At 38.8% G+C, this 20,814-nt stretch overlaps 2 protein-coding genes across 2 annotated transcripts in view; one reads left to right on the top strand and one right to left on the bottom strand.

Moving 5' to 3' along the window:
• rapgef2b (Rap guanine nucleotide exchange factor 2b) overlaps nt 1–13,951 on the bottom strand; it is a 99,912-nt gene extending 85,961 nt beyond the window's left edge. The window contains exon 1 of the mRNA XM_070912875.1: nt 13,883–13,951. Within this exon, the coding sequence (XP_070768976.1) occupies nt 13,883–13,951 (69 nt within the window). The remainder of the gene's footprint in view (nt 1–13,882) is intronic.
• Nucleotides 13,952–16,636: 2,685 nt separating this feature from the next.
• LOC139291050 (protein SPMIP2) lies at nt 16,637–20,553 on the top strand. Its single transcript, XM_070912948.1, has 4 exons — nt 16,637–16,691; nt 17,639–17,868; nt 18,289–18,347; nt 20,496–20,553. The coding sequence occupies exons 1-4, from the start codon at nt 16,637–16,639 to the stop codon at nt 20,551–20,553; spliced, it is 402 nt and encodes a 133-aa protein (XP_070769049.1).
• Nucleotides 20,554–20,814: the final 261 nt, after the last annotated feature.

The following is a 20,814-nucleotide window of genomic DNA, read 5'->3' as shown; positions in this document are numbered from 1 at the left end:
GCTTCCCCCGCTTTCTTCTGTCCAATTAACCAAAGGCTGGAGGAGAGTTACTAATGAAATCCCCCAGAGTTTCACAATGGGAGAAAAATAACACTGATACTTAGCTGAGACTGCTTCCGTTTGGTCTTTCCAAAACTGTAGAGCCATTAATGCCATTGATGTATTTCTGAAATACAATAATCAATCTTTCACATCTCTGCTGCTTCCTCCTATGGCCTTCTGCATAAAGTAACTGCAGCATTACAGTGCTACTCTAGCTACTGGTTGCTAGGGAACAACTACAGAAACTCTTTCACGACGAGAACTGCTTTCACACAAGCCAGATTTCTCTTTTAGGGCCCCAATGCCAAAACACTCCCTGGTCACCAGCAGCATAGGATAGTTTGTAAGAAATCTCATGTAAAATCTCCTGTACTGTTGTTTAGGAACTTGTTGATGTTGTTGTGGCAGCATAAGAGGATGTGTTTTAGTAGGTATCACTTTAAAACAATACCCATTTACATGCCCAAGGACATTCAGAGAATGTCAACAGAACTGCTGATGTTGTCTTGGCTGAAACATTTTGTTTTTTTGCACATTTGTCACTTAATCGTATGTTTTCCCCAAATACATACTATTTGTACCAAAACACATACCATTTTTTGGACACAAGAACCTACACTTTAACCAAATAATGTAAACTTTAAAAAGTTATCCAACATTGCTAATATGTTTCTGACAGTCCTTTATAAAATACAGCCATACTGCATTACACAGTTAGTATCTGCAATAAACTCAATTGCCACATGGTACAAAAAAGAAACACTGTCCGATTTAACAGACAAGAGAGACTGCGGCTATTCTACTTATTTATTAGAGACATAATTTGGCCCATGAAAACATGATGCATGCATGATACACAATATAAACATATTACTTAAATGAATATGACTTACTTATAATATGATTCAATTAGGCTAAATTCCTAAATTCCTAAATTAGTTTTAAATGCAACATTGGCAGTGACAGCGGTCTCATGTTTGGAGTGTTTCCAGAGGGTCTCTGGGCTGCAGGACTATCAGCACATGAACAGCATGTTCCCTCCGAGCTGGGAGCAAGCCAGCAGCTTTGCCTTTGTTAGTAACTAGACGACATTGTCATCTATGCTCTTTCATGATTTGCCATCACAATGGAGCGGGGTCTAGCGCCTGCCTGTGTTAGGTGTGACTCCTCACCTTTTTATCTCAAAGGCTGTGATTGTCACACTGTAAACCTTCCATCCAGAGGAGACAATGACTGTTGTTTTCAAAAGCCAGTGAAAGCGAACACTTTGGATAATGTGAGCTGACGACGTATTTGGTGAGCTGCCAGTTACGGTCACAACAGCTACAAAAAGACAGAGGTGCTGTGAGAGCCACTTAAGCATATAAAGCCAACTATGCCCCCAGCATGAAAATCATGTGTAATAACTCTAAGTACAATCTTGAACCATAAGTTAATGTCTGTTGTGAGTGATTTGTGGTATTGAAAGTGTCCATTCTCCAGGGCCTGCTCAGGATTTGAGAGAGGCATTACTCAGTAACTGATCATAGTGTTCTTGTGTTTAGCATCTGCACCACATTGGTGCGCCCAGCTCGCCTGGTCTTGAATGGAAGTTTCCTGTTTACAGAGTTGCCTTATGATCCCACCCAAGGCCTTTCACTTCACTCAGACTAAAATAGGCCCCAGCTCCAGACGGACGGGGATTTCAGGCTATATCCTGAGGATGTTTCACAAAAGAAACATGGCGAACCATTGTGATCTTTCAGGACTTCAGTCACAAGTTAAGGTTTTCCCTTTCCTTGGCATCACTTAAGCTACCCAAAGTCAAAAAGGAAAAAATAATGCAGATCTTTTCTTTTTCCATTTCATAACATCATTTCATGTTATTTTCTTAGGATCTTAACTTGTTTCATTTTATTTAGTTTAGTGTAATGGGTGGATTTACTGATACAACTGTATTTGCTATATATTGTTTGCATGACAAAATTCACAAATTGCGTGAATTTGTCAGATAAATAAACCATTTGAAACCCATTTAATTTCCCCTAAAACACATTATCACAAAGCTAAAAACAGGGCCATAAGTGTTAAAAATACCTTAGTCTTTTGTCCAATTATCTGGTGTATGGAATTAATCTGGTGAATGTGTCCTTCTAAAAAATGTTGGTTCTCATTGCAACTATGAACCTTTTTCATACACTGCTCTATAAAATGAAGCTTGATGTTAGATGGTAACTTTTGGGGTATTGGGCTATAATAAAAGTCTTTGTTTAAGTCTACTTGGCATGTGTACAACTGCAGTTGGTACAGTTTAGCTAAAACAGCTATTCCCAGTGCAGCGACAAAATAATTGGTGTGATTTTAACTGTTTTTGACAAGCAGAAGCTGGTTGTAACAGGGAGTCATTGTGTCGGGTCTGCACCACACTTGCTGGTGGATTCAAAGCTCCCGAGCCTATAGGGAAGCATGCATGAATGGCCTGCATCTTTCCCTCCAATTATAATCAAATACAGTCTTCACTTAGCCCAATAATAACACCGCCGCAGGCAGTCAGACCTACACAAGTGGGCAGTACAACAAAACCATCAGTTGAGAACGTTGTCCCAATGTCACGTCTTTCATGACACTCAGTAAACCAACATAAATGAAAATACTTACAGTGCAGAGTTAAATATACTCTAGAACCAGGCACAATGGACTTGTTGAAATTTGTTTAAACATCATATCAATCTTTCATATGTGTCAGTTCTGTCAAGCTCACTTGTGATATTCCATAAATGATTGAGGGACAAAACTATTATCTTTCAGAACAAATACAAAGCAAGAACAACAAAACCTATTGAACACTTTTGTGTGACACTCCTGTTTGTTTTACAATGTGTAAGTGGTATTTCTTTTCTTTATGAATTTCTTCCTTGGATAGTTGGAAAGTTAAGAAAAGCCAAACTTCTTACCCATCACTTAAAGTTGAAATGTTTTACAACAGCTTCTATTTAAGCATTTTGTTTAAATCTCAAGAAATACCACTGCAAAATTATTATAAATCAAATGTGGAATATGTGAATTTAGGAACTTTAGGAACTAATTTCCATTGACACTACATCACATACGTAGATTTTATTTTCAAGTGGGAGAAATATCTACCCGACATCAGCCATTACACTCTGTCCTTGGGCTGAATCATTTCACCTCACACGCATGCAGCAGTGTCTGACTAATCAGCAGTGATGAGAAACACTGTACAACTATTCAGTCTTGACACAGAATCACATTAACAATATGTATGATGCAATTGCGAAAATGCACTCAAGGGGCTGAGGTTTCACAGTAAATAAACTTGCAGGACCATCGGGATTCTGTGATTCAGACTGACGTTGAACGGCTTCTTTGTTACTGTGATTGATTCTTCTCCATTGTGTTGTGTTATACAGTTCTTCTCAACTATAGTTTAATGTAGAGCCTTTTCCCTGAGAATGTCCGCTTACAAGCAGAACAGAGGAGTTAACCACATTACTCAATCACAAATAAGCAAACACTGCTATAAGAAGATTGCACACGAATTAGCCTCTCAGAAAAACTGCTAATGTGGCATTATGTAACCCTATTTTTGATACTTGGTCTTTTCTCCATCAAGGCTGCATAACACATAAGGAGATCTGCATACTAATCGTGATAAGAATGATTAATGAAAAGGGTTTGCTCTCAGCAGGAATGGTTTAAGTGCGAAGGAAATATAGGGCCATATGGGAAAACGTCTGGCAGTGGATGGCTGTTTGAGGTCAACGGAGGCAAGTGTCAATTAGCCTGGTCAAGGTCTGAGGTGCCGATGAACTCATGCCGTTTAATAAATAATGCTCAGCTGTAACTGACTACACAGCATTTAGTGAAAATTACTGCTCGAATGATAAGAGAAAAGCATACCATAATGTCAAAAGAGTGAAATCAATGTCAGCTGGGCTGAAAGGGGAATGTTGCATCACAGCAATAAATAACGTTTCCACAAACTTGTCCCAGAGGTTAGATCCTAAAAAAATCTGGGCACACATGCTCTCTGGTTTAAGAGTAGGAGAGAGCATCCCGATCATCTCAGACTGGCACCCAAGCGATCTGGATTCGGAGCCATTAGAAAGAGAATGTAATTGGTGGTTCAGTTCATGGCAAGCTAAGATAATTATCCCCTTCTTCCCAAAAGCAGGAAGCGGGGAGAAACTGTCAAACATTCCAGGGAGAATCAGATTACGTTGAGGCCTTAGGTAATGAACGGACATTTTCCCTGATGGGTAACGAAGGGACAGAGGGCTGCTGAGCTAGAAACGTGACCAGCCACAGGTTAGACAAACCTTCAGGGGCCAATTACAAAGATAAGGTTTCAAATAGAGAGATATTGTACACCAATCCGCTCCACTGCCCACAGGAAGTGGAACAACAGTATTCCTAATCACTGATTTATACATGGGGGAACAATGTTGTGTGGAGGCTTTTTCCCTCCTTTCTTCATTGCTTTTTTTTAGGCTGTGTACAGCTATTTTCCCCTTTTTTTTCTTTTAAGGCTGTCCACTATGCCTCATGTTAACACTGGCAGAACTCAAGGACTGCTGCTGCAGCAGTTTTCACTTCTGACAACAGCATCCATTAGCAAAGACAGCTGTTTTTGCTCATACTAGTAATGAATCACCTCTTTTAGCTCACATGGCAAGTAATTACCTGCCTACCACCAGCACAGCTGTTAATAAACCACAGTTTGCATGAGGCATGACAGGCCACATTAGGATCAAAATGCACATCCAGCAAACAGTGTTATGACTCAACATTACAGCTCAACGCTGACTAGAACGTCTTCACAAAAGTCTGTAAAATTAACCACTCGGGTCAAAGACATCTTGACTGAATGATTCTTTCTCTACACTAATCTGCAATCACCCCACACTTTCACTTCACACGCAGAGTCCTCCTCGACTCTGTAGTGTGTGTGTTTGTTTACACTGGAAGGGGGTGGATTTCCTTTGCATACAGACACACAATTGGCTGGTGGCAGGAGATTCACTTCATTGCTTCAATCTGATTGGTTTAAAGGGTGGCTCTTACACAATGCATGCAGAAAGCAATGACATTTAATTTCAGAAAAGGTCAAATGATGGATTATGGGAACTTGGAACTTGCAAGCTCCTCAACCTAGTTATGATTTATATGTCTTTTTTTTTTTTTTTTTACAATTCTTTGAATGTTTGATTTAGATTGTGTTTATCTGTAATGACATAGGTATTTATTGTGTTGTTTGTTCAGTAGTATCATGTCACCTAGTCACTTGGCCCCCTGCCTCTTTGTGCAGTGAGGAAGGTAACCAGTGCCTCGCTGATGAATATTTGAAAGCTTGAGCTTAAGCAGATGAGCAATCCACCAGAGGCAGTGTTAATGAAACTGGCTCTAGTTGTGGAACGGACAGATACATAGAGCCATAATGCTAATGAACCTGGCAGCACAGCAGAGTAGTAGGATGGAGACATAAGGTGCCAATGACTTTTTCTGCTGAGCTGTAAACAGGTCTTCAAAATAAATCTAATTCAACAAAACATGCTTTACCGACTACACTGATATCAGTATCTTGTGTTCTGCCAAATAAAGGCTTTTATTTCAATGCAAAACGTAAGCATTAATATAAGAGTCTTTCCTTCCAATTGTTAAGGATTGAAAAAATTATTATTATAATTATTAAATTATGTGAAAAAAGCTTTGTTTGTACGCAGCCTTGACAAAAAACATTGCCCTGATCTTGACCCTATTTTGCAACAGCAACCGTCTTTAAGTGCCATTGTTAGAAATACTGTAAACAAGTATTAGCTACATGGTGAACCCGTATACCGGGATTTAGAGATCTCTAATCACACAAATTAATCAGCTCTCCATCTGATCCACTACATGTCTGAGCAGTTCACCAAGAGGGAGGATTATACAGCAGATTATACACCAGAGTGAGCCTGTTCTGCGTGGGACCGAGGCTAAAAAACAAATTCACTCAAAGAAGCTTGGTAGTTATTTACATCGATGACATTACAAATTTAAAAAATCCTAAAGCATATATCTTTAGCTTCAATTTACAATTGCATTACAATAGAGAGATGTGGTCTGTTGTGACATTTTGTGTCAGTCAATGATTTAGAGATTGCCTACTGAACTTTAAAAAGTACAAACATTTGTTTCACTTATCAATCTTTTCTGTAGTGTAGGTGTCACTTTTTCCAAATGCTGGAATTTCCAAAATCTCATTCAGGAACGAAGCTCTTAATGACAGCTACAGCAAGTAACGTAATTCAATAGCAGTCATGTAAATATTGCACGTCAGGAATGGTTTATTCTCTAAGCTCTCCAAGCAGCCAAGTGGGTCTCGGGCTAAGTTATGTAAAGATTGTGGTCGCTCAGTGGCATGAGGTCTTTTGCCTTCTGCTGTGAAGGCCAATGGAATTTCTGGAGCCTTGACTCCAGAGCTGTTTTTCTTGCTTTAAAAATATCTGAAGGAATGCGAACACAAAGATCAGAAACATGCCTTTCAGAACATTATAATGTGTGTGATTCAGTTGCAACAAATGTACGGTGTGACCCTGCGGGACACATCCTGGTCTGACAAGATAAAAGGCTGGGGCAATACAACCCCAGGACTGCACGCGATCAGTGACATTTACATTTTCAATCAAATATAGCTCTGAATGTTTAAATAGAAGTTGAAGTATTCACTGTACACTGCGGCTTCAGACCAATACATGCATTCTGTCAGAATAAAAGGCAATATTTTTCTTCTTTTTCTTCCTTTTGCAAAGGAATAGAAAGGTTCAACCCAATAGATGAAAGCAACCCGTGTATGAATGACATAACCTGGGGTGAGCCCTCAATGTGCCAGAATTCAAGATCAGAATATGAAAGCAGCAACAGCAGAGAGAAGACTGCAGAGTGAGCAACTCAGAAGCCAGCATGGGGTCTCTGGATAAACATTTCAGAAATTGTGTTACTTTAACTTCCTCTCACTCTCTATTGTTTAAAAAGAAACACTGATATCATTCTGCTGAAGGATATCAAGGATACTTTTGCAAACTGAACACTTTTTTTCCACATGCACCTCCTGAGGAAGTATTTACCTTAAACACTGGGTAAAATCTTTTAGTATTTGGTATATTATTTTTTTTTTCCTCAGTTGTACATGACATATCTTGAATTACTTCTACCCCAAGCACAGTTTAATAAAAAATCATTTCAGAACTATCTCAAACTTCAGTTGTAAATGACTTTAGTTTAGGTTTAGTGTAAGTCCCTCTTTCTACATTCATCACATTATGTAAAGCTGAAATGAATAGTCAATTAATAGATTGGTCAAACAACAAAAATAAACCTGCAACAATTTTGATGAACAAAATGCCACAATTTCTCTAGCTTAAGCTTCTTAAATCGATAAAACGAGAAAATATTTGAAAGATAAATCACTTAGGGACATTATTAGCTGCAGGCCTAATGTCGTGCAGACAAAGCCCTCAAAATTCTCAGTAGCCTCAATAGACCACCACGCAACGCAGCCACAGATTGGATCTCTGCAGATCTCCGGTGCCATGAAAATATATACTAATCAAGCAAGGAACATCATGACACTGCCTTCTCTGAAACAACTCTATACTTGTGGGCTGGAAATCACATCTGAAAGAGAGAAAGGCAAAACACAAGGGAATATAAAAAAGTAATTAACTTGACACAATCATCCAAGATTGATATCAGACATTGATAAGGATGAAATATTACTTGAGCTTTTAATCTACAGATATATTTGAAGACATTAATTCAAATAGCCACCTACCTTAGTCATCAGTAAAAAATATATCAGTGCAACTAGTAGAAATGGACGACCGTTAGCCAACATTAAAGAGCTTCAGCTTGGTTTTGTGCTCCACTACAGTTAAATCATGCTTCATGGGGTGAAAGCCACTGTGTGTTTAACTTACTTCAATCTCAGTGGTGCATTTAAACACAAACTACACTGGATTGGTCTTTTCATTATTAGATTTTAGGGAGTAACAGGCACACAGGGCTACACAAACATCCTGATGTATTCCAGAAAGGGACAGTTTCTGGAACGCAAATGTTTTCTGGCTTGTAGTCAACAATGATATCAGACATTTATCTGTACGATTAAACTGTAAAACAACCACAAATGCCATCTTCCTGCAGTAAAGAGGTTATATGTATGATTTAAGATTCAACCTTTTCATCAGTTGCTCCCTGTACAGTCATAACACTGAAGAATCAATACTTTTAATACAACAATCAATACCTTTTACTGCTATGCTTTATTGCCATCACAATATCATGAAAAAAAGGCTGATGTGGAATTAAATGCATGGTTCAAATGAGCCAATCAGAAGCTGTGCTGCTCTTCTGTGTGGGTATCGTACGTTAGTGCATTTGTTTCTTTCTTCCTTTCCTGAAATCATCCCCTGTATTTAAACTGGGAGGAATACGTCACTGTGACCGCGGTGTGTGTAACCACTTCAGCGTACACTCAGCCTCCACTTTCAACACAAGAATAACATGTGACATCACTTTACTTCTACAGGGTTAGCCCTGCAGGCCAAGCAAGACGCCAAGACAAGCAGCACCTACATTTAAAGAATGGATGGGAGTTTTGGAGAATTAGAAAACCCCGTGTCGCCGGGGAAAATTACACCGTTATGACTGCAGTCAGCAGAAAAACTTGAAGTCCATCCTACTTTTTGAGCCAGAAATCTGGAGGGTTTTTAAATAGATGCTCACATGATTCTGATGCCCTGACAAAAATAGAAAGGCAGTCGCAAAACAACACCCAGCTTCAGAAAATAAAAACAGCTTTGGGGGGGGGAAGCCGGTTCATTTTTCCGGCTTAAGTTCAAAAAGCATCGTGACGTTTTTCCTCTTCCTGCCGCTTGGACTGGGCAGGATGCTGAGAGACAGAACAGCTTTGTGCTCATCAGTCATTTTACAACCTGTAGCAACTACTTCCTCTTCAGGTTTATAGTTATGTATACCTTAATTTGTTAGGGCTGTAAAATCTTAGCTGAAAATGACAGTATTTATAATAGTGATAAAGTATAAAGTGAACACTTTATTGACAGCCAACATTTTAAACAAAATATGATTCTCAATATTGTTAATATTCTACTTTCTGATATTTAACATGTAATATAGCATTACACCATCTATATATAATGAATGTGCATATTTAATTTCATATATAGGCAGTTTCAACTTCATTTGAAAGTAAATACTCTTTTCCTTTAAATTAATTAAAAAACAAATGGGTCTTTACTAGGTCTGTCACTGTTGACCCTTTTATTTCTGTACTTCATACTTTTCTATCATGCCATGGTTATTCAGTGACAAAGGATTATTTCTTATTTTAGCTGGACCATTAAACTCCTTGAGTAATGACCAGCTAATGGCCTAGAAATTAAGATTTATTGTGCGCACTACAAGTCACTGGGGTCAAGAATATCCATCAAAAGGCCCCCAATGCATTTGTTTTCTCCCTAGTCTCTTCTAGTACAGTCACCGCATGCCTGCACTGATCTCCTGCGCTGGTCCAGAATATGTGGAAACAATGTAAAGTAGCTTGTCCCTCGAGCCATGCGGCTGTGAAGTAGGGTCACCGCAGCGGAGGACTGTTGTTTGTGGCCTTTAGCTTTGCCACCTGGCTAAACAAGCGCAGAGATGTCTGTCGTGAGTCCAGCTACTTGCTGCAGATAAACAGAGCAGCTAAAGCAGAAGCATTCATCTGTGCACCACGAAGAGCCAAGAGTGTGCTGGTTTTTGCTCCTGCAACACTAAATAAAGTGATTTCACTTGCTTATTCCTGATTAGCTGGTGCAGTCTTGGGTTTCATACTCTTGGGCCTTCATGACACACAGTTGAATGAGGTGAAGAGACGGATGTAGCATTAAAATATACCGGTCAAATCAGTTCAGGTCAGTTCTGTTCAATGCCTTTATGGTCCAACGTAATGACATTAAATTTACAGCCAAGAGTAAAATATGGAACAACAACATAAACAAGCAAATCTCAATACACACACACACACACACACACACAGCACTCATCATTCATTCAACTTAAAAAACTATTTACAGACCAGAGAGCTGAACATGCAAATGCCTCTAGATATGTAATACTGTAGCTTCTTCATCTACTAAAAAGTATGTTTTGAATCTATAACTTGATGACAGAAGATAGATCTCAGAGTTCAATGCATAGATTGGACATCTAAAGATACTCCAACCCCCACCTATTGACCTGATAAACAAACGTGTCACAGATACCACTTTCACACACAAAAGCCTGTGCTTCATGTTTGATAATGAGCACGCATTCCAGGGACGCAACAACATTTTTAGATACTGACTAATATAACGATTACTGGTTACAAATAGATTGGTTATATATAAATAAAATGTCCAAAAAATAATGAGCAATGTCCATCACCCAAAGAGATCCCTTAAAACAGCTTATGTCTCAAAAACAGTCGAAATTCAAGGTATAGAATTTATAATAATATGAAAAAGGAAATTGATAAGTGTTATCAACAGATAATTTCATGACAGTGTAAGTGTTTGATAGTGTCTGTGGCGTCCTGCAAAATCAACTGCCATATCTTTAATTAATGTAATATTACATGACCGTACAGTGTTTAAATGTGGGCCCATACTAAAATCCCGCTGCTGAGGCAGGCTGCTTGTCATTGTGTCGGATCCAAATCTGATAATGTTCCTGTCCTGGTCTGGTCTCCTGCACTACGAGGAGATAATGGAAAAGAAGCTCTTTTAAGATAAAACCCCATGAACCCTCACTTGATTGAGTCTACATGATGAAATCCACCATCTGTACAACCCAATTAAGATTACATTTAAAAAAGAAAATAGCTACAATGTGCGGCCAGATTGGGTGAAAATAGTTGGACTGTGTGCCTAATAGTGAAAAGTAATCATATAACTGGAGGGACCCAATTCAAACCCTGAAAAGCATCTAACATGTCCATCAACTAACTGAAACAACACAACACGGTGCTATTGAGAACCACATTGCATGTTTAAGAAATGCTGTTTTATTCAAAGGGATGTCATTTTTGTCCCCAATACATTATTGTATTTGGACATGAAAAAGAATTAGAGATCAAATAGCCATGTCATGTTATCTTAATTCATATCACAACTGCAAAATTGTGCAGCAGTGCTTTACAGAGAAAAAGTGTCCTCTTCCCTTTGCTTCCTTGTCTATCAGACAGCCTCCTTTGTACACTGTCAAGTTTCAGTGCACTTCCAGTTACAGTCCAAAATCATGCAAAGGAAACTGACAAAGCCAATGTGAACGCTAGCTGTCAAGCGGTCAGTTATTTAACCTGCCATGTGACAATGGGGCGAGGCAGAGGGTCAAATCCCACAGTGGTCAGTCTTGAGCGATAGAGACAGATCCCTCTAACCGTTAGCTAATCCTGACAGAGAGGCCCTGCCAACACCATTAGGATAAACTGTGTCAGCCACACACAGTCGCTAGACACTTGAAAAGAATACCAGGAAAGGTGCCGCTATTGAAAAACACAGAAGAGAAGACCAATAGAACCACACAGTCACATGATATTCAACACCATGAAGATAAATGTCAAGAAGACTTATTATAAACATGTCGTCTTGCTTTTCTGCAGAATACCCTCAGGCTTTCCAGTGGATTTTATTCTTGGAAAAAAAAAAAGGTGTGGACTTGACGAGACACAACTAGAAAATGACATGGACGCCGTGTTTCTAAAGACGTCCAAATCCTGTTAGGACATCACACTTCCACTTCTGACTAAATCATTTTCAAACACAGTCATTTAGTGATTGTTCAAACTGTCCTAGTTCGCCTCTTCATTCATGGTTCATCATTTCAAAGACCTCCTGAATGAAATGTTTGCTTACTGACATGGTTTCATACCATGGCTCCAGAGTGTTGAAGGACCACAGACATACCAGTCATTTTGTATTTTTATCATTTGAGTCTCCTAGTGGGACATACTTTGTCTGAGCCTCAGTATCTTTTAATCGCACTATTTTCCAGCTCAGGAATTCCAAGTGCTTAATTTCCTCTCACATATCCTTGTCAGGTTTGGAAAGTTTCAGTATTCAGATGCTGATATGACACTGAGAGCCATGCTGATATAAATTCTTTCAGGTGGGTTAGCAAGATGAGGCACGTTATATCACAGGTGTTATAAGGGAATCACATTCTCACTTCCATATCAACAGTGGGGAACACTAAGGAGCAATTTACAGTAACTGTTTAAAGATTAATCGCTGAATTTTTTACAAGCAAAAATACCAAAAACAAATCCTAAAATGTGAGGATTTGCTGCTTTCTAAAAACTCATATATGATAGTTAACGGGATATGTTTGAGTTTCACACTGTTGGTTGGACAAAACAAGCAATTTGAAGATGTCACTAATGATAATGTTTGAGAATTTCTTTCATTTCATGGACAAAAACAATGAATCCAGAAATCACCAGATTAATCAATAATGCAAATAATAATTAGTTGCAGCCATACTATAAACTGGTAATGCTTAGTCCTGTCTTCAATTACCACTGCTGCTACGGATGCCAACCAAATTCTGTATCCTAGTCTTTGTTTCCATAACCATAATGGCATCTGTCACTTGTACAAACTGTAGCCTGCAAAAAGCTGTAAAGACCATGGGCCTAATACAGTTAACAAGCCGTCAATGACACCATAATTGTTTCCTCAATGTCAGATAGACGGACAGACTGCTGTGCCACTAACTGTAGCCCATTGGTTTAAGTGGTGGTCTATTGATTGTCCATTGTGTGTAAAGCCTTTGCTGAAGCAGCATCCATTTGCAGTGGAGGCAGTGCTCAAATGAAATGACACCATCTTCACAGTCAAACTGGATTTATTCTGTGTACTTGCAAAGCATAACTGCTGTTACATGAAGACGTGCAAGCTTGGGTGTGTATTTGTATGTGGCTCAAGGGTAATAGACATCCCACAGAATTTGCATGTTCAGAATCCACACAACTGGCACTCCATACTTCCCACAGGAAGCTACAGGTATGGATCAGATAATAATGAGGTGATATTGTGCATTGATTTAACTGAGCTTTCCTCTCTAACTCTATGTAACTGCAGCACATGAAATGTCCCCATGTCTGTCCATCTCCAGAACAGAAACCACCCAATAACATTTTGGTCAAAAAGAAGGCAATGCCAAACCATTATATATAATCCCAACAAATAACATCAATAATATGCCTAACTCAACTCAGAAGCACTGATCTTTAAATATGTATCAGTCTACCAAAAGTGACGAGAAGAGAGGTCTGTTTTGTAGGCTAGTATTCGCTATTGGCTAAATTAGGATTAGCCACAGCCTGTGCCTCTCATATGCTCACCTTTATACCCTTTTCTAAATGTTTCCTTTTTGCAAAACGCAAAAGTCGGTTTTGCACGAGACAGCGTTTGCAAAATGCACACGTCTCAGATGTAAAAACAAGAGGCTGCAACTGAGGGTAGTTTAGGTAAACTGGCTGCCCACCAGGGCTACAGCTCCTGTGATGAGTAGCCTTGATTATCTCTGCTGATAGAGGGCTTAGCGGGATGTAGCCATACGTAACACTGGAACAAGCTGAGTGGCAACAGTTGCACACAGAAACGCTGCTAATCTGTTGCAGTTTCGGACGCTACACTGATGTGAGTGTAGCACTGTTGTAATGTAGCCTGGCAAATGAGTTGCAACACAGCGGAAATCACCACTTTTACATTCAGATTCCAATAGTGATCACATATGATAAATTATTTCTTCTGACCTGTTGCGTCCTTTCAGCCGGATTCATCATCACAGCCTGCCGAAAGCTGTTATCCACATAAGACGCCATTGTTTTGGAAGACGCCGTCTGGAGGATATTGAATTTCTTATCCTAATAAAATGTTTATAAATATCCAGCGCCACGGATATAAACAAAAGAAGTCCCCCTGCTGTCTTGCTTTATTCTTGTCGCCTGTGCTCCGATGCTAGCGGATAAGCTGGGAGTGCCCGGAGCCAGGCCACGACTGGAGCCAGACAGCCGAGCAGTCTCCTCGGAGTGTCTGCCTTTCCGTTGCCCGAGCCGAAACCGGCTGCCAACACCAGTCCCACCGAGAGGAAACTTCTTCCAAAAGCGGAGCTCAAAACTGTCTCTTAAGAGTTATTTTCTGTATGTAAAAAATGTCCCATTATTCAAGCCAACGTTCATCAAAGCGATTCCTTGTCTCTTCAGCATTTTGCTAGCCACGAAAAGAAATTCCATGTAGGATCCGCCAAACAAAAAAAGTAAGCTAACGGCTAACAGTTATCCGGTCAAGAACAACCTGGCGTCCATTATGAGAGGTAGACCCGAGTGCGCTCACTGAGAAAATTCATTATATTAACATTTTTAATGGGTCTAAAAGTGACGATAGGTCCGCCGCCGCTGTGCTCTGTTGTATGCCACCATGGTGACTGACACAGCAGAGTAAAGCCAGACACAGTTAACAGTTGCACTTCCTTGAAAGATTTTCAAAATAAACCCCCAAAGAGAGCAACGTGTTTGACGTTAATACAAAGAGACAATGAAGGAAACGGTATATTTAGGGAGGAGTCTGCGGTAAATGGAATATACATGTTGTGTTTTCCCCCCCAAAAAATGTCATTTTCTCTGCATGCGCTCATAGGCCATCAATGAAGACCTACATGCAAAATGTCATTTCATATGTGGGTCTTGTTAATAGCTTACAGGAAACGTTGGCTATTTGCAAATGATGAACCAGTTGAATTTAGCTTTCCGTTACCTTGAAATCGTCAAATTATTTCTGAGGACGAATGAGAGTCATGTATTAGACTACATGACATGTAGTGGCCTGTACCATAGTCTTACCATGCACCATGATATAATCATTTAATATTTGTTGTAGTTTATTCCAATGTTTAATTGGAGTGTGTGTTTTTGATTCAGTGAAAGTAGTGTTATTATTTTTGCAAGTATTGTCAATTTTACTATGTTATTTTGAAGGCAAAATCATTACATTTCCTGTCTAACTGTTGTTATCTGTGTTTGACTTGACTTGAGATTTAGTCACAAGGGGCGGCTCATGGGCGAGTCCATTTAACAAAAAAAAGAAGTGGGAATAGGGAGGGGGGTGCAATGTGGCAATGTGATGCTTTGGGACCACCTAGTGACGTAATATGGTAATACACATTTACGTGCATATAAAAATGCAGGATGTGATTACAGGTATACCAAAACTTTTCATTTAGGTAAAAGTAGCAATATCACAGTGTAAAATACTCTCAAGTAAAGGTCCAGCATTTAAAATCTTATCGAAGTAAAAGTGCATAAGTATTGGTATCTAAATATACTTAATGTACCAAAAGTGAAGTATTCGTCATGCACAATGGCCCATTTCAGATATCACTGGATTATATTTATTGATGAATTATGTTGCAGCTGGTAAAGGTAGGGCTAATTTCAGCGACTTTATATACTGCCAGGTAGCTTAATCCATAATAATAATGATAATAATAATATTAATTTATTAGTTGACTTATATTTTGTATGAATACGCTGAATCTGCAAAGTAACTAGCAACTAAGGTTGTCAAATAAATGTAGTGGAGCAAAAAGTACAATATTGGCTTCCAAAATGTAGTGGAGAATATCTCTATGTAAATTCATTGTTATGTGAATAACAGACACTCTTCAGATTGAGGTATTCTCTTTTTCAGTGCGGTTCCCTGTGGATGTCACTCCAAATTCAGTTATTTTGGGCTGCAATAATCACTATTAAACTGCAGGGGCTGACTTATACACCCAGTAGGGTGTGAAAAGGGTTAGGGCAGTAAGATAACATAAGACTTTATTGATGACTGAGGAGAAATGCACATGTTACAGCAGCACAGAGAGGCAAGACAGTTAAAGACGTCTTGAATGAAATAAATAAAAAATGAGATAAGAAATTAAAGAAATCAGAGAGGTGACATAAAAAAGCTAAATACAATATGTACATTACAATACCTTAGACTATATATAAGACTATATAATTATGTAAATGTGTGTAAAGAAGTCCAGTAGTGGAACTCCTGCAGCCATGATGTGCAAACTATATATATATTATAAGTATATAGGTATGAATAATAACTATTCAAAATAATAATAATAATGGATGTTGTGCTGTTGATGTTGTTACTCTATTTATAATGAAGTAAATGAAATGGGATTGTTTACTATGTTAAAAAGGGAAACTACAATGCAGCTCTTTAAGATTATTTTATGACATGCTGCCTTCATGTTAATTTAGTTCATGAGGTGATGTCATTTGTGGGGTAAATTAAGATTAAAAGTGACATGTTTCAATAGCAGAAGCATCCCCTGTTTTTACAATGTAACTAGGACACAACCACTGACGCCATGACAACCAATGGTTGCATGACAACCAACCATGACCCCATGGACAGAGCAGACCGCTGGGCTCAAGTTATCACCCAAGGGTTTCCATTATATAGGTGTTTCTAGCGTGCAACTAATCCAAACATAACAGTAGAAAAAAATGATGCAAAAGAGTGACGCAGCTCCACAGCATGGACAAAGGATGATTTTTACAGGTAGGAGAAGCATGTAGAGAATATTCTTTTACTGTGTCCTTTCTAGAAGGTAAAGTCTATTCTAAAAAAGTTTTAAATTTGAATTGAAGCAATGTCTCTGTTGCTCTATCTATAATATGCTGTTATTGTTCTACCAAAATGGCTAATTAGTGACAAAGAATGTATTGTCAGACTGTTATAACCCCGTTTCCTGTTAGATTATACTTAAGGACCCAAAGCATTGTTCGACAGTTATGTGATGTCCAAGCATATGGTTTGTTTCCAAGCAAATATAACTGTAATAGGACACATGATGGCACTGTAACCAGGGCCAAAAGTAAGTTGACATACTGAATGTGTGCCTGCGTGAGTTTGTGTAATTGTACAGTATGTTATTTTGATGCATTAGGGCATGTCAGTGATGCTGCAATAATGCATGCATTAGACAATTTACAGCATGATGTGCAAACGTATTGTCTAATTTTGTGTTATTGTCTATCTCTGTATTATATTATATTACACAACACTTATTAATTATGTATGTTTCCTTTATGTAACTGTAATTACTCTGAATAAACACTGAAAAAAGGGACATCAGAGAGAATGCATGATCTGAAAAACACTGAGTCTTTGCAACAATACCTCTTGAAAGATAATTAGTTGTAACAAGTCGCCCAAAGTTAAATGCTGAATGAATGAACTCTACGCACACAAAATATTTCTCTTTTCCACATTCTGTGTCTCTCGTTTTCATTTAGTTGTTTTGAATTCACCTCAATATCTGACACTGGCAATGTACAGAGATTACATTGACAATATTTCACATCTTCCTCATTGTAATCTGCTCATATTGCACAATTAATCAGTTTCTTTCTTCCTTTCTTTTCATTAACTTCTGCATACATTCATGTCTGTAGAATCTAATTTTTTTTACATTCTTTTTTCATACGTCCACTGATTCTAACAAGGCCCAGATGGAATTGGAGACTACAGGCCGAGATCAAATTATTTCCCCCGGTACATCGGTGTGGGCGCCTCATCACCTGAGGCCACAGGTGACCTCAGTTACTTGTGCCGAGCCGCGCCACATGCGCCCCCTCCTATGCCCAAGCAGAGCTATGTGGGGGAGGTTGGCTGGGGCTGGCAGTATAACCAGCTGTTGAACAGTGGGACGCTGCACAGCAATATGCAAATTAAGGTACGGCTAAAATCTGCTGTGTGCATCTTATGCAAATGAGTGTGTAGGAGCGTCATCCTTCACCTAATGTGCTACAGAGTTACACTGAGACTTTGAGAAGTAGTTGGATATGATGCAATATGCAGGAATGTTTGGATAAACAGCAGCACATCAGTAATGAATGGACTATTGATCAGATCTGGATCAGCTTTACTGATTTTTGTTCATCTTATCTTTTTAATTTTGTTCAGCATACTTCATACATCCGATATGTGTTGATCAATAAATATTGATTTTACATGCTGTGGATTAGAATAATTTCATACATGCTAAACCAGGAATGTACATTTTCACAGGACAACTGGAGTGTATCAGGCTGTATAACATAAAATAGCATTTCAGGGATAAATTAAACTGATCTCAGTCCTCCTTTTCTGACAGAAAACGGAGTTACGGACAGTGTTGGAGGACAGAGTGACTCACAGGTTCCAGAACAAACAGTAAAACAGCATTTTTAACCCCTCACATTGGACATATTGAATGTATTTTGTTTCCATCACCCAGAATCGCATTACGTGTGTGTGTGTGTGTGTGTGTGTGTGTGTGCTGTGTCAAATGGATAAGTGAGAACATCTTAGGTTTGCACCGTGTTGAGTGACTGCATTGTAGGTTATCTGCTTCCACATTCATAATGCAACGCTTCCACTTTTGCAGGAACACACACCCGCCTCAAGCTGTAGATAAGAAATCAGCCAGGCAGACATGGACACAGTCACACCACTGAAGGTCTATCTTCTACCTTTTTTCTCTTAAGTAACACAATATCTATAATCATCTAGATTACACTTACTCCCTAAACAAGATGTAACAGAGATCCCCATTTCCATCCCATGGCACTTTATATGTAGTTAAACACTATGGGAGGTGGTGGCTCTGTCTGTTCACTGTGACTTTAGCTTTGGATTCATAAAATCTGAATCTGAAAGTCTAGAGCTGATCCTGACAAGCTGAGTTTGAGATGTCCTAAAAAGCAACATGGCCTTTCCTCTGGCACCAACCTCATGCCAAACTTTACAAAAGGTGCCCCACTAGTGGTAAGGATTTAGGATATGCTTTAGAATAGCAACTACAGATGGATGGAAAAAAAACCCTGAAATGTGGCTTAAAAAGCGAACATGTGGATGTTGCATGTAACTCTACTATGTAAACTCTTCTTCATGTCATTAAACCCAAATTCCCAGATTCCCAGGACCTGTGTCCTCAGTGGTACTTTAGCTGCAGCCTTTGTTGCATCTGTCCAGTAGAGTCCCAGAAGACTCTATGCGAAGGTTCATTAAAGTTGTAGTGTTGTGCCCAACTCATCAATTTAATAAGACATTTTATGGTGTTTCTTCCTTTAATTTGTCACCCATGTGTATGTTTCCCCATTTTCATTTATTCAGTAATTTTGTTTTCTGGTCTCTAATGAGTATTACAGCCTCATGGGACCACTGTAGAAGGTGAGGTTATGGATTTTTTATTTTCGTTACTGGGACAGTGCACATTAATCTATGTCACCGTCTCCGTGTTAGCCAAGCAGCCAGTTGTTCCTGGAAGAATCTGTAGGACAAAAGCAAGAAAACCTACAGTATAGAAAGTAAACCAAATGGTAAGGCACACAAAGAATCACGCAAGACAGAAGCCTAAGCTGATAAGGCAGTGATGCCAGCAGTGAAACAATGGAACACATTAACCATTGAGACAAAATAAAACTGGGGAGACAAAAATATCGTGACAGGCATAAATAGTCAGTCAAGCATGCAGAGGCTAGGAAGATTGAATAAGGAACTGTCTATATGCAATGAAAGAATGTTCCAAGTCTGGGAACAAAGAAGCTGTAATACATTAGTGTGAATTTCTTATTACGATTATCAAGAGGGCACATTTGTTATTAGGCCCACAGTCCCTCAGAAGTGTTCAGCACATGACAATAGATGAATCAATACTGTACATCTGTACATCTGGGATAAGGACACACACAAGCATAAAGAGAAATTGTTAAAGGGGAAGGCGCCAGGCTGCCATGGGTAGAAATGTCTGTGCTGTATATAGCAAGAGGAAAATGTTTAAAAACAACAGTATGTGGCAGCTTTAATAAACCCAATAACTATGTTTTAATGTTTTAAAAACAGGCAAACAATAACAAGAAGGTAACATGTGTTAGAAGTACTAAAAAGGCCCTAATGGAAAAGGAACGATAGCAAGGAGAAAATCTACTTCCAAGGAGAATTTGATGACGTCCCACATGAGCAAACACAGCAAGCAATATGTTAAAATGCATATCTTTATTTCTAAACTGCATTTATTTGTAAAACAGATTTTCCTGATTTTAATCATATGACAACTAACTATATGGGACTTTTGAAACTAAAAAGAATCAGTGCCCTGAAAGAACAAATTGAAACTCATTAGCTCCCAATAATTCTCAAACCAAATCAATAGGTTGTTTCTAACTTTGGGATATGTGAGACGTTATGAAGGTAACAAATAAATGACTTTTTGAAAAGTTACTCTTTACCTACACACCCTGTAGGTATACATGTGGGGCAGTGATTGCCTAATTTCTTTCTTTGACTGTATCTGATGGCTGCCTATTTGTTTCCTCCCAGAATGACGGATGACTCACTCCAAGTCAACACCAAGTTTCACAGAGACAGTCAGAGCTAACAGCAGATGGCATTCGACTTCCTACGGCGACTGGAGGACCTGACTCTTAATGAAAGGTGTAACGTTTGATTAAACATCTTTTAATCCCTGTAACATGTTTTCACACCCTCCAGTCTGAATGATTCAGGAGAAATTCACACATTTTTTGATAACCAGTTTCCTTGCACAATATACATATATATATATATACCTACATACCTGTGAAAGTTCATTGCAAGTTTATGATTCAAATGTATGAATTCTGAACTAGAGTACATGTGA

This window comes from Enoplosus armatus, chromosome 10 (assembly GCF_043641665.1).
Source record: "Enoplosus armatus isolate fEnoArm2 chromosome 10, fEnoArm2.hap1, whole genome shotgun sequence".
NCBI lineage: Eukaryota > Metazoa > Chordata > Actinopteri > Centrarchiformes > Enoplosidae > Enoplosus > Enoplosus armatus.
The sequence above is the reverse complement of the archived record's forward strand: the minus strand, read 5'-3'. Positions and strand labels throughout refer to the sequence as shown.

Excerpts from the sequence above, each read along its gene's own strand:
- LOC139291050 (XM_070912948.1), top strand. The coding sequence starts at position 16,637 with ATGATGCAAAAGAGTGACGCAGCTCCACAGCATGGACAAAGGATGATT. Across the intron at positions 16,692-17,638 it reads ACAAAGGATGATTTTTACAG|GCCCAGATGGAATTGGAGAC; the intron begins GTAGGAGAAGCA and ends GATTCTAACAAG. Across the intron at positions 18,348-20,495 it reads CACAGGTTCCAGAACAAACA|AATGACGGATGACTCACTCC; the intron begins GTAAAACAGCAT and ends GTTTCCTCCCAG.